The following is a 13,094-nucleotide window of genomic DNA, read 5'->3' on the forward strand; positions in this document are numbered from 1 at the left end:
TTTGTCTCTCGTCTGCTGTTACCTGTGGACTGACAGTGCAGCCAGGACTTGAACTACAGGAAGGTTTATCATCAGAAGACAGACAGACTAAACTACAAGCACTAGGTGAGAGTTGTGTCAGCTCTGGTTATAGTTTGTCTGTACAGGAGACAAAGCTGTAGTAGAAGTCTCTTCAAGTCATCTGCCAGGCCGCATGTTTGTAGGAGCAAAGAAGGAGTAGACAAGTTTGTAGTAAGTGATGATTGTAGCTTGTCTTTGTAGCGGTGAGTGGTTAGGCAGAAGCAGTGATGTGTGTCGTCCATCGTTTAGCAGCTTACATGACAGGGTGTGGCTCATCGGGTGCAAGACGTCTACCAAAGCCACCGCCAAAGCCACCGCCGGAAAGCGTCTTAGTGCGATCAGAGGCTCTCTTGTGAGGCTTGTGTAGAATTTGTTCTTCTTGTATTGCTAAAACACAGAGAAATGAGATATTGTATTACTGGTCCGTGACATTCCTGCCTCCCGAACTTAAACATTCATACACGGTAACTTTTATATCTCAACTGCTTTAAGTCTTAAGTTTTCTACAAAATCAAATAATGCAATTGTCTCCTTTTCTTACGATTCTTCGTAGTTTTCATCTTTCTGCCCTTGTCCTCGTAATCAAAGTTCAGCATCTGGTATTTTAATTCTTTGGATGCGGTTCCATTGGCTATAAGTATCGGTCTTCTCTGGATCTTACTCTGGTCTGTTCGTGACTCCGTGTTTTTCATGGGACTATAGACTGCAAGTGTATGTTTAATTTATGGGAGAATGAGTGAGAACATTAAATGGGAAAGGGTTAACTGTGACACAAACTGTTTTGTAAACCCGGTTCAGCAGCAGCGGGAGCGATGTAAAATTTAATCAACCGAGTGAGGAGCACGAGACAGAAGGGTGGGGCGGCCTTTCAAATCATTGCAACCAAACATTCACAGTAATATGAGCAGCGTGTGTACTGACCATCACAACTATAACCTAATTAAATAAGTATATGTGCTTTTAATAAATACAACGATTATTTCAGTGTGTATCTCACAATAAATTTTATGTACTGAAATGATTTTGAGACAGGATTATTTGATGCCATGCAATGTGTCCAGTCTTTCGTGTGTGTAAGTATTTGTGTAAGTGTTTATGTGTAGAAGGTTGTTCGTCTAAACTTTAACGGAAAGTATTTGTTATTTCTTGCTCTTTCTACCAAAACAGCATTAATTGTGTAATAGTTTAGTCCCTGTTACTCCTGGAAGAGCATAGGGCCGCAACAACACCTCGCCAACGGACATGGTATAGGGCAGCCCTTCAGATGGCTCCATGTGGTAAAACGCGCCACACTCGAGAAACCACACACACAATCATTCCCTAACTTACACTCAAACATTCCCCAACTCACAAACAAAAATTCCTTTTTTCTCATGTACTTGCATGTATATTGTCACGGATCAGTCCGTGCCTCCTGTGTTTGTTTTTTTTTTTAGAGAGTTATGGTCATGGTCAGTTTGCGACCTGTCCAGCTGATTAATTGTATTGTATTTGTCTCGAAAGAGGTACTTTATTTATCTTCATGATAAGAAATGTAAATAATATGTGAATGTGGATAATGATTGTACTTGTGGTAATAAGAACAGACTTATGTATGTAAAAGGAAAGCGAAAGCTTGATTTTTCTATGCGAGACACATTGTGTTTAACTTGAGTCTAAATGAATGTTATTATAATAACTTAGAAAAAAATGTTTGTAACATTTTTTTTATTTAGAGGAGGGAGGTATGTCACGGACCAGTCCGTGCCTCCTGTGTGTGTGTGTGTGTCTTTTTGGGAGAGTGTGAACGTGCCCGTGTTAAAATGAAATCCTCGTGCAAACCGGGCACAGGTCCCTCCAGCGAGCTCAAGATGTCACCACGAGCCGCATTCTGACACATCGGGTTTATGGCGAGAGCTAACTCGACCTCTGTTTCAATCTCGTCGACACTCGTTGGTCCACCGGCAAACTACTGAAAGCGGACTAACTAGTATGCTCGTAGAGCCTCTGCCCACCCAACGGATAGCATCATGGTCCTCTCTATGTACTAATCTTCTGTCGTGGGCTTCTGCCCGTGATGAACAAATGTTTCTTTTTGTTCAGCAGTGCTTTTAGGCCCTTGGTCACCCAAGGTTTGTTGTTAGGATAAACATACACTGCCTTGATGGACTGGTGCAATCAACACTATTTTACTCCTCACTTTTACTCCTAACTGTTTGTTAAATGTCTGTATGGGTATGTGAGCAAAGACAAATTTCTGTCCTCCTGGGCAGACAATAAAGTCTGTTTTGATTTGATTTGATTTGAAGTAGCGAGTAAAGTTCACCCCAAGCTTAGGCTTAGAGAACAGTGTATGAGCATTCCCAACGAAACCGCCAAGTCGGATGGTCTTGCTGTACGTGTGGTTACAGGGACCGGGAATGATTGGTTTAAGTTCCTTGCCTAGTCAAGGTAACAGATTAATTGTTGCAGAAGTTGTGAATTTTGATTGATGGTGTAAAGAAACGTGTTTTTAAACTGTCTATAAATGTGACTTGATTTTCTAGAAGTAATATATTATCACTTGACGTTGTGAAACTGTATAAAGTAGTGTAAGTTGTAAATGCAGTTAATTAATTAATCACCGAGTTACAGGAACTTATGGAGAGAGAGAACTTATGGAGACCAGGAACTTATGGTGACCTGGAACTTATGGAGCGAAGGGCTTGCCTAGTCAAGAACTTCTGAGAGGGCTTCTAAGAAACTTATGGAGAAGAACCTACGTGGAAGAGAGAGAGAACTTCTGCGAGAACTTAGGGAGAGAATGTTTGCCTAGTCGAGGAACTCCGGAGAGAGCTTCTGAGAAACTCCTGAGAGAACCTAGGAGGGATCCACTGGCAGTGAGCGCTGGTGAAAGATCCATTGGGAGTGTGTTGTCCCAAAGAAGCCGCTGAGACGTGGAAGGTTTTACAGTGCAAGTGGTAGCTGTCCGCGACCCCAGCGTCGTGGAGTATGTGTTCTCAAGTGTATTAGCCTAGTGTGAGCTGGCTACGGAGATTCCGTGGGAATATGTGTTTTCATGTGTGAGTCAACCTGTACGCTCGCCGTGGACTGCGAGGGAGCACTGGGATTCTATTGGAATAGGTGTTGTGTGTGTAAGTGAGTCTGTACGTTCGCCGTGGACAGTGAAGGAGCGTTCGTGCCCCAGAGATCGGACTTTTATGTCGCGGAAGAGACGTGAGTAAACCAGTAACTGTAAGTGTTTAATCTTTATATACAATATCTGAGAAACTATGTGCGCTCGAGACTTACTTCCAGAGTGGCGCTTTGTATTGTTATAACACCGCGGGAATTGGACAGGCACGGTGGACTACCACCGTTGAGAGAGGACAGTGTGCCGAATGTCATGTGTATTGGATAGCTAGTGTATGTTTATGCTTTGTGGTTTTGTTTAATTTGTTTTCGGGTCTACCAGACCTATGACCCGCTTTCCCCGAGAGAGAGGATAAGTAAGGGCTTTATTTTCTTTTAGTAAAGTACACGAGAAGCCCATTGGCAGATCGCTGTGTTTTGTGTTGTGTGAACGCGCGTGACGTCAGTGTGTGACGTGATTTGTGACATATATATATATGTACAAACAGACTCTCATCCTCCCTCAATAACAAAAAATGTATACTCAGCAAGGCGTTAGTTCCTAGTACTTTTAGCAGTTTATTAGGTAATTAAGGTGAGTGCAATGTGTTTGAGTAAACACTCATAACTACGGTGTACGTAAATAATGAATCTGTTTCTGTTTGTCAGTCGGTTAGTTGAACGGCGAGCCACTCACGTCATCAATTCTGTCTGAAGTCAGTGAATGTCATGACACAGGTATGCAGATAGCAGTAGAGTCAGGAACTTATTTGACACGTGTCCATCCAGACAGTCTTAACAACAACAACAACAACAACAGCAGCAACAGCAACAACAACAACAACAACAACAATCACTTTTATGTATGGAAAAGATGTACCTGTGAGACAGTTTTAAAAATAAAGCTCATTAGTCTAATCAGTGGACAATCTTAAGAAGAAAGTCTTCCACCTTTCCTCAAAAGCTCAACGTGTTCAGACATCCAAACCACCAGGTGTCGCGCTACAGCGAGTTACACTTAATTACACAACTTGCAGGTTTGTACCAGACTCACCGAGTGACTTAGATGTGAGTGCGAGGGATCGCGACATTTCGCGACAAAATAAAAGCGACTGGGGATCAGACCATGGCTTCTACTCGGAGTGGAGGCTGTAGGATGGAGGGAGCTTGAAAAACAAGTTATTCTATATGTAACAACCAATCCTTTCTGTGGGTATTGAGAGGGACAGGTAACACGTGGTCGTACCTGCCTACCTGTCTAGTTCACCATACATAATACACACATAATGGAAGCGGAATGGAAACGTAGTGGGACGAAACGAGTTCTTGAGAAAGGGAGTACACTAGTACTTGGACAAAGTATTCAAACCATCACATCTCACAAAATCTTAAGACAAAAAGCAGCAGATGTTGTGGAAAACATAATCAGTAAACAGAACTAGGGGATCGTTCCATAAGAGGACTTCTTCCTTGGGCATTACTTCTCATCCTGTACTAATTACCAAACTGAAAGGTAGACAATAATTTCCAAAGTAAGTATTCTGTTTGTATACATGTAGCATATAGAACAGATTCCAGGGTTAGTCTGTCTCTATTTTTGTGCACCGCATGCATTATGCAACATCCCTGTTACTCAGGCAATCTCTCAGTTTGTGAGTCGAGTCAATGCAGAAACAGATATACAATTGAAACTAAGCACACGTGACTAATATACCAAGAAACAGCAGGAAAATATCAGAAGGTAGCGACAAAAATGCATCAAGGAGGTGAGTTGATCAGGTAGGAGGGTTAAGTCAAGGAAGCCGGTGAAAGACAAGACCACAGGAAGGACAAAGAGGCCGTTGGATGAAGTTTAACTGATAGTATTTTACAAATGAAGATGCGTTTGTTACATTTTAGTGTGTTTGTCACAGGAAGGAATCCCAAGCAGGCAAATCCAGATGTTGTCCACAACGACAAGTATCGGCAGACGCTCGTCAATTGTTGGCAGTCAGTGGATGAATAAGTAAACGAATGAATTCCTCACGTTCATGACCCCGAGTCGCGTGCACCTTCCTGTAGTCAGGTCTACGTGATCACGTGTCTGTGTTGACAAGTTGTGTGAGGTCGTCACTAGGTCTTGTTTTGTCACACGATATCACCTTGTGTGACCCCCGAGTGTACTGACAAGACAGTTCATCGTGTCAAGGCCGCTGTAGTACAGGTTCTCACCAAACAATATGTGTGTATTATGTATGGTAAACTAGACAGGATTGGTTGTTACATATCAAACAACTTGTTTGTCAAGCTCCCTCCACTCTTCAGCCTCCACACTGACGAGACACAATGTCGGTTTTATTTTCTCGAAAAAAGTTGCGACGCCCTCGCCCTCACCTCTTAAAGTGCACTCGGTGAGTGAGTCTCACACAAGCCTGCGAGTTGTTTCATTATGTGTAACTCACGGTAACTCATACAAACACCTCAAACATGTTGAACCTTTGCAGAAAGGCGGAAGAAAAGATTCCTAAGACTGTTCAACTGATTAGACTAATGAGCTTTATTTTTAAACTGTCTCACAGGTACATCTTGTCCGTACAGACAAGTGCTTTTGTTGTTGTTGTTGTTGTTGTTGTTGTTGTTGTTGTTGTTGTTGTTGTTGTTTAGATGGCATGATCGAACACGTGTAAAATAAGTTCCTGACTCTGCTGCTATCTACATACCTACATACGAACTGACTTCAGACAGAATTGATGACGTGAGTGGCACACCTTCAACTAACTGACTGACAAACCGACTGACAAACAGAAACAGATTCATTATTTACGTAGACAGTGGTTGTGAGTGTTTACTCAAACACATTGCACTCACCTCTCGTTAGTCTGAATTAATATCAATTGCCAGTAAGCCCTAATTACCTAATAAGTTGGGGTTTTTTGTCGTCACCTGTAACTTTCATACATCTATCTGATGATCTATCTGACCAAAAATTATATATATATGTGTGCTTAACATTTTATTTAAAGTCTAATTCGTTTACTGAAACCATCATTGTGTTTAGATGTTTTTGTGTCTACGTCTTTGAGCAACAAATCTTAATTAAAAACATACAGTAAATAGTGTCACTGCAGATGTTCACTCATCTCCCAAAGTTTGACTTTTTCATCTGAGTCCTTCTCTCTCTTTCTCTCAACTTTGTGGTATTCTCGTTTCTGTCTCAAGGGAGGAGGAGTGCACCATGTAACCCCCTAAAAAATAATCTAGGTCTAGGACATGTTTGCTTCTAACTGTGTCTGGAAAACTTTTATCTCGCTCTCCTCTCTTCTCTCATTCCTGTTACAGTCGCCTTGCAGTCACTGTTCTTATCTAGTTAACCCTTTCTCTCTGTAATAACGCCTTTGGTGCTGACACAGTGCTGACTGACCGTTCACAATCATACAGTTAATAAACAGGCAATCGCTCGAGCACACACAGAAATACTGGAAACGAATGAAAAATGACGTAGAATTTACAATTTATTTTTTAAAGAAACACGCGACATATGGGATAAATGCTGGCGGACTGCTGTCTGTCTGTCTGTCTGTGACTAAAAAAAAAAAAGCTTAATTTGATTCGAAGTCAAACCAGGTGACAGCCATATACTAGACACTAATCACACGTATCTGTAAGTCAGCTGACTGCCGGCCATACGTTTCTCGTACAGCTCGTCGAAAGCCTCGTTCTGGGCCACAGTGAACCAGTTCCTCCAGTCCCCGACCTCGCCTACAACGGAAAAACGAACAAGTCATTCCTCCAGGCATAAGTCCTATTTCTGAATGTTTTCAAAGCGATATGAGTATATATTTCAATGTTTTCAAAGCGATATATATATATAGTTTTATATAGGTATATTACGAAACGTTAAGGTGTATTCGGATGTCAAAAGATCGTGCATGTACCTCGCTCCAAGTAATGAGAATGCTTACAAATGTACACTGCATTTTCGACAAAATAATGACACCAGACTATGTTGTTGACTGGCTTCTTGACCCTTGAAATGTTTAGCTTTGGAGAGAGCGATGGGTGGATGCGTGTATGATCGTGCGGTGCTCTTTAACCTCAGTCATCTTGATACTCAGCACCTTTCCTGTAGAAGCCTGGCGCGTTTTCTTTCCAAATCTTTGCTTTCATTTCACTCGGCATCTGCGCATCCTTGACCACCTTCATGTTAGTGAACTTGCAAGCTTCCGCGATGCGCTCACACAGTTCTCTGCCCCTGTTGAATCCCAAGAACTGGTCCAGCTTCTCTATTTGTCCTACAGGGTCCTAAAAGCATATTCATCTGCTCAGGTCACTATAAAGGACAAACACTAGAATTTCTCCCTAACTTCATAATCATTTCGTACCACCACGGCCAGTAAAAGTTCAACGTACATTATGTCGTCTTTGCAGCGTTTGAATTCTAGAAGAAAAGTCTGTAAAATTTTGAACCTTTGAAGTGAAGTAATTTACGAAATTCTTATGTAAAACTCTTTAATTAAAATTTTAAAAATTTCTTAAAATTGCTTTACAGATCTTAGTGTTGATGTAAAAGGAAAGAAATACTAAAAGTTTCTGTCAAACGACAAAAGTTAACCCTCAGACTCTCACCAGCGTGAGGTCTTCAAAGGGAGAGATGATGTAGTCGAGTTCTTTGTCAGCTGACAACTTCGCCTCCCAGTCCAACACGTAGTCAAACCAGTCGCCGTACCAGACTGTGCAGGAAAGCCAACAGTTAATAAGTGGAAAGCGATGTAAACTCACAAAGTGGAAGTTAAATACATTCAAAATTAATAATGTAAATTATTCAAGGAATTGCATGAGATAAATAGTCACGTAGCAGATTACTGCGAGTAATCCGGACATTTTAATCACCAGAATAATGTTTCTAGACTTATGGTCATTTCTTCACGTGGGCCAACTTTGTCATGTCAGGATTTTAGTGATTCCTTTGTCGTGGGTCGTGAGCAGTTCCTTTGTCATGGATTTTTGCCGGTACCTTCGTCATGTCCAATCTTTAGAGATAGTTTTGTCATGTCGGATGTGTAAGCGGAACAAAGATAAATACTAGCGACTGATGAGCAGCACTCACATCCCATGTCCATCATGACTTCAAAGAACTGATTCCAGGGACCATTGTAGTTGCAGAGACCCGAGTGTCCATGCGCGTGGTTGTAAAGGGAAACCCACGTGTCCTTAGGGTTTCGGGTCAAGTACACGACCTTGACTTTCTTCTCCCACACTTGTAGAGGAAGATGATGGTAGCTGGGCAACAGAGAACTTTCTTACAGACCTTGCAACGTGCTTTAGTGTCATACCTACTCTTACAGTAGCAACAAGTAGAGAGAAATGCAAGGTTTTTACCACTGTGTCAGAGACGCTTTCAATTCACAATTTCACACCACTCGCACTCACTGTATACACACGTCCCCACACGTGTTCTTTCAATTATAAATCACATAGATTTGACGTGGGCAATGAAATTTTTTAAAAACTCATATAGCATTAAACACACACACGTAAGTGCGAACTATATACAGTTGGAATACCTTTCACGCGGCGGCCTGTAAATCAAATTGGACGATTGTTTTTTTGAATAGAGTCTAAAGTCCTAGTTACTCACACCGCACTGCCTGGAGTAATTGTCTGAGAAAAAAAAAAAATTCCTGGTAAAATCCTTCCTTTCCCGGTCCAGAAATTAAAGTTCAGTCTCGGCACACCTGGCTGATGTTCACGAATAAAATCTTTTGGGAACAACACACAAGTTCCAACGCGAACACTCCGCACACTGCGTCCGCCTCTAGTCCCTTCTCTCAGCCGTCTGCTGTCTTCCAAAATTTTTTCTCTCGACGTACAATCTAAAATTGCGTCATAATATGACGTCGGGTTCTGACGCGAAACCACGACGCAGCAAACACACTCGCACACTGGTAAGGGCAATAATCCCTGCCTACCTGTTCCTAACAATAATACAGGTATCTTAACTAAACATTAGTTCTAGCTTTCATTAGGGAACCGTGTTTAATAAGACAGATTACAACAAACAGGACATTTGAGTGCTGTAAATTCTGTGCACGAAAAGAACATCCAATAACGGTTGTGATGCGACAGGCAGAGTTTCCCAGTCAAAGACGTAAAAAGAGCGACACGTGGTGTGAAAGACAGGAACTACGGAGTAAGAGCAATAGAACTGAAACAGTTAAGTAAAATTACCGGAAATGAGTGGCAAGTATTCGTGGATTATCAGGGGGCAATAACTCTTTCTTTGTTGAATAGTCCAAGGACTCTCTGGTCTCGGGTTTGGTGACGAACTCCGGTGATCCGTCCCGCAGCATGTGCAAGATCTCGTTGTGCCAGTGAGTTCCTGCGAGATGGACACAGACATTGCAGCAAAATGTATCAGTACTACCGATAAGTACCCTGGGTGCGATAACCTATCTTTATTGAGTTGTGAGTTATTTTGATTTAATAAAAAGAGTCATCTGCCTTCCAGTCGTGAGTTAAAGCAGTTATCACTCGACATCTCGTCAAAAGTCATAATAATCATAACAGAAGTTTATTTATAGAGTGACTATCTCAAGATGAATGCGTTTATCAGTGAGCCTCAAATAGTCTAATAATTTCATTTACTACCATTCAAGTCATAGTTTCTCTTTCACCCATTGTGGAGGAAACCAGAGTTTTAGGAGAAAAACCATTGACGGTTATCTGTGTAAGCAGGTGTCACAAACAGGTAACTCGAAGCCAGAATACCAACCCACGACACCCGATTCTGACTGTCGTGTTTAGTAACTCCGCCACCAGCCACCCGAGATGATATTTGTACAGCCAACATGTGACAAGAACACACTTCACCTGTTTTGGGGAAACCCGTTACGAGGATGTCATCTGGACGGAGCTCCACCTGACGGATGTCTTTGACGTGTTGTCGATAATCTTGTACTAAGGGAAAGGGAGGGTACCAGATATCTCCTCCATTTCCAAACCTCAGATCATTGCCAAACTTGTCCTTCAGCTCCAGGTAAGCTGCAGGCATGACGTATCTCTACCTGCAGAGAGAAAAGTAGTCCCGGAGGAAGGCGAACCAGAACGTGCCAACTCACACACGCTAGCATGAATATTTTTCTCAGTATTGCTACACCAGCTTTTCATTCATCGAAGTAATGTCACTTTTAAACGGCTTCTCTTCTAAGATTGCTTGAAATTACAGCAACCGCGATCTTTAGTATCTTATTACTCTTATTATCTTCAATAGCATCACCCAAGCCGGCCGACAGCTAATCTGTCAGTGAACTTTGTAGGTTATCAACCCCAATGTGTAGCTACTGCCACCTTAGAGACACTTGTCATGACAAATCCTTGACAGTCTGCAGTAGTCGGCAGATCAACAACCTGGAGTCCACACTAACAAACACTCTCACAAACAACACTCTCACTTACCTGCAGCCAGCAACAACAACAACAACAAACATGTGTTATAGGGTCGACCTGGTGTACGAGTGCACGGATGTCTCTTTGTGTTGTCACCAACATCAACATTTACTCAGTGTGAGTTCGCTCGTCCCGTCACACGTACGCAGCCTCCACCTACTCGGCCAGTGGAGAGGGTCAGAGGTCGAGAAGCAGCACGCCCCTAGCGGCAAGCTCAGTGACTATCACCTGGCAGCCAACATTGGGGTCAAAGGACTTGAGGGCTGCAACATTTTTCTAAATATAGAGAGACATGAGAGTGGTTCATCTTGTCAAGGTCTCAGCCAGTGGAGGAACTTGACTGCGCATGCCAGTGACGGTCTTCAGGCTAAATACCGGTTTATTTGCTTTATACTATATTTTATTTACTTTACTTTATTTACTTCATACTTCTACTTTCTTTCTCATTTTACTGACCATTATCAACTATCATCGCACTCACTAGACCCCGGTTTTAAAACTTTTCCAGACGAGTACCCCTACTTATATGTAGACCTGTCTAGGACTTAAGGTGCTCGGGTACTAAGAGTTGTACTGTCACACACCAGTCGTGGTACTCGTGTCGCAGTTTGCAAAGCGGGGCACTAGGTCATTGGTGAGTTCAAGTAGAAATGGGGATCACCTACTTTGTCCAGTCTTGCTAACCTCGGCAAGTATTTTCTTGTGAGTAGGAGGATTTCAAACACTCGTCTAGAAGGCTTTATGGAGCAGGACACGTGATTGTACTGTAAGGTGTTGTGTTATCCAGTGAATTGTAATGGATCAACAGGCACAGTTAAGGTTTCTATAACCAGCTATACTTAGGTCACAAATGTTAAGCAAAGAAATCTCCAATGAATACAACACCTCCCTTCTTCTGTCCCAAAAATGAAAAACAAATCATTACATACCGTTTTTCAATGTTCTTTATACCATACTACTTATTCCCCCTTTCATCTCTCATCATGTCATGTGTCTTCGGCCATCAAAATATTGCCACGATTTCCTTTTCATTGTTTATAGGAGTTACACTGAAAGCTCTTAAATTGCTGTCGAGCCCTCCATACTTTGTGATGATGGACAATATTGATGCGGTCTACCGAGATAATAAAAATAATGCCAGAGTCCAGCAATGTCACTAGCAGGACTGTGTATCACTATTGGCTAGTACAAACATTGCATTAGTAAACATCTCACATCTAGTAATGACAAGACGGCGCAGATGTGAGGGTAGAGATAAAATGGCGAAAAGATGGAAAGTGGGGCAGACACAGACATCCATCCAGAAACGTAGAAAATAACAGATGAAAAGATAAACTGATGAACTGATGAACATTAGACACAAAACCTCGCGCAGATAAAGGGACAAATATCAAAAAGAGAGGAGTCACCCTCAAGCCAGTTACATCTACTAAAGAAAGCAAAGGCTGTTTATGTTTCAGAAAAGACAACAATTGAAAACCTTTAGTTAGAGAAGTGTGACAGCTGAGTGCAGCGCACCATGGATCACCGGACATCCTCGCGTGACCCGAGGAGGGCGCGGCTTCACTTTCCCACCTCAGTGGTGGCTTCTGTTATCTCTTTGCTGAAACTTTTGACATCATCTGTCATGTTTAGTACAGAAATTATAACTACATATGTTTATACCCACTTGTACACTCAAGGAATGATGGAGAGTGAAGAAAGCACAGCAGACAGTTTGTTGAGCTGACACATGATTGTACTGACTGCAGTTTGCTTCTCCGGCATGCGATGTGATGTCACAGGAGTAAAACATATTACAGAATTCATAAATTCGTCTTTGTATGTATTTCTTTCTGTAATTCCCTTAATCTTTTGGTGCTAAGCCTCTTGTCTTAGACAACTGCTTTTGCAGAAGTAAGTTGTGTTAAGACAAAGGTGCTTTGAGGTTTTAGAGAAACAAGAAAATTCTTTCACAAAAAGTCGAACTGACGAAATGACAAACCTTCGTTGTCTATACAGGTTTCCCATCCGTTGTGGCCTCCAGTACCAACTGTCCGTGCTGTGTTTTAATTTCTTTGTGACACCTGCCCTGATTATTTCTCTCAACTGCTCTTCCCTTTCATCCCAGCTACACAACTCCGCTCCTCGTCTCATGATCGTCTTCTTACTCTCCATACCCGCCACCTACCCCACTACTGAATCCTTTACACGTGCACTGAAAACTCACCTCTTCCGTCAACATGACTCCTAACAACCTATCCCATAATGCTCGTCCTTTGTCACACCCTTCCTTTTGTAATATCATGTTACTCTCAGCTCTTGTTCTTGTTATTTGGTTCCTCTTTGTGTTTTCTGTCTTTGATTATATCTTCGTTTAGTACGGTTGTTTATTCTTTTATCGTTCATATGTTCTTTGCTTGTTTGTTTTTTACTGTCCGTTGTATGCTGTCCGTGTTTCCTTTGTGTTCTTAAGAGCATGCTCCTTAGGAGTGTGAGTATGGGTTTTAAAAATTTAGCAATAATTATTTTTTTTTAAG

The 13,094-nt window shown here is 41.9% G+C and overlaps 1 protein-coding gene and 1 long non-coding RNA gene across 2 annotated transcripts; one reads left to right on the plus strand and one right to left on the minus strand.

Moving 5' to 3' along the window:
* Positions 1 to 2,351: 2,351 nt before the first annotated feature.
* Positions 2,352 to 3,570, plus strand: LOC112561727. The gene is made up of 2 exons (XR_003098716.1): positions 2,352 to 2,490; positions 2,674 to 3,570. It is a non-coding gene; the product is annotated as an uncharacterized LOC112561727 (long non-coding RNA).
* A 3,051-nt stretch (positions 3,571 to 6,621) lies between these two features.
* On the minus strand, positions 6,622 to 11,005 carry LOC112561717 (sulfotransferase family cytosolic 1B member 1-like). Its single transcript, XM_025234344.1, has 7 exons — positions 10,585 to 11,005; positions 10,000 to 10,193; positions 9,358 to 9,508; positions 8,237 to 8,409; positions 7,756 to 7,859; positions 7,248 to 7,431; positions 6,622 to 6,888 (listed from the first exon to the last, which is right to left on the minus strand). Exons 2-7 carry the CDS (start codon positions 10,178 to 10,180, stop codon positions 6,779 to 6,781), a joined length of 903 nt encoding a protein of 300 aa, XP_025090129.1. The 5' UTR covers positions 10,181 to 10,193; positions 10,585 to 11,005; the 3' UTR covers positions 6,622 to 6,778.
* Between the last annotated feature and the right edge of the window lie 2,089 nt (positions 11,006 to 13,094).

Source organism: Pomacea canaliculata, linkage group LG4, assembly GCF_003073045.1.
Source record: "Pomacea canaliculata isolate SZHN2017 linkage group LG4, ASM307304v1, whole genome shotgun sequence".
In the NCBI taxonomy this organism is placed as follows: domain Eukaryota; kingdom Metazoa; phylum Mollusca; class Gastropoda; order Architaenioglossa; family Ampullariidae; genus Pomacea; species Pomacea canaliculata.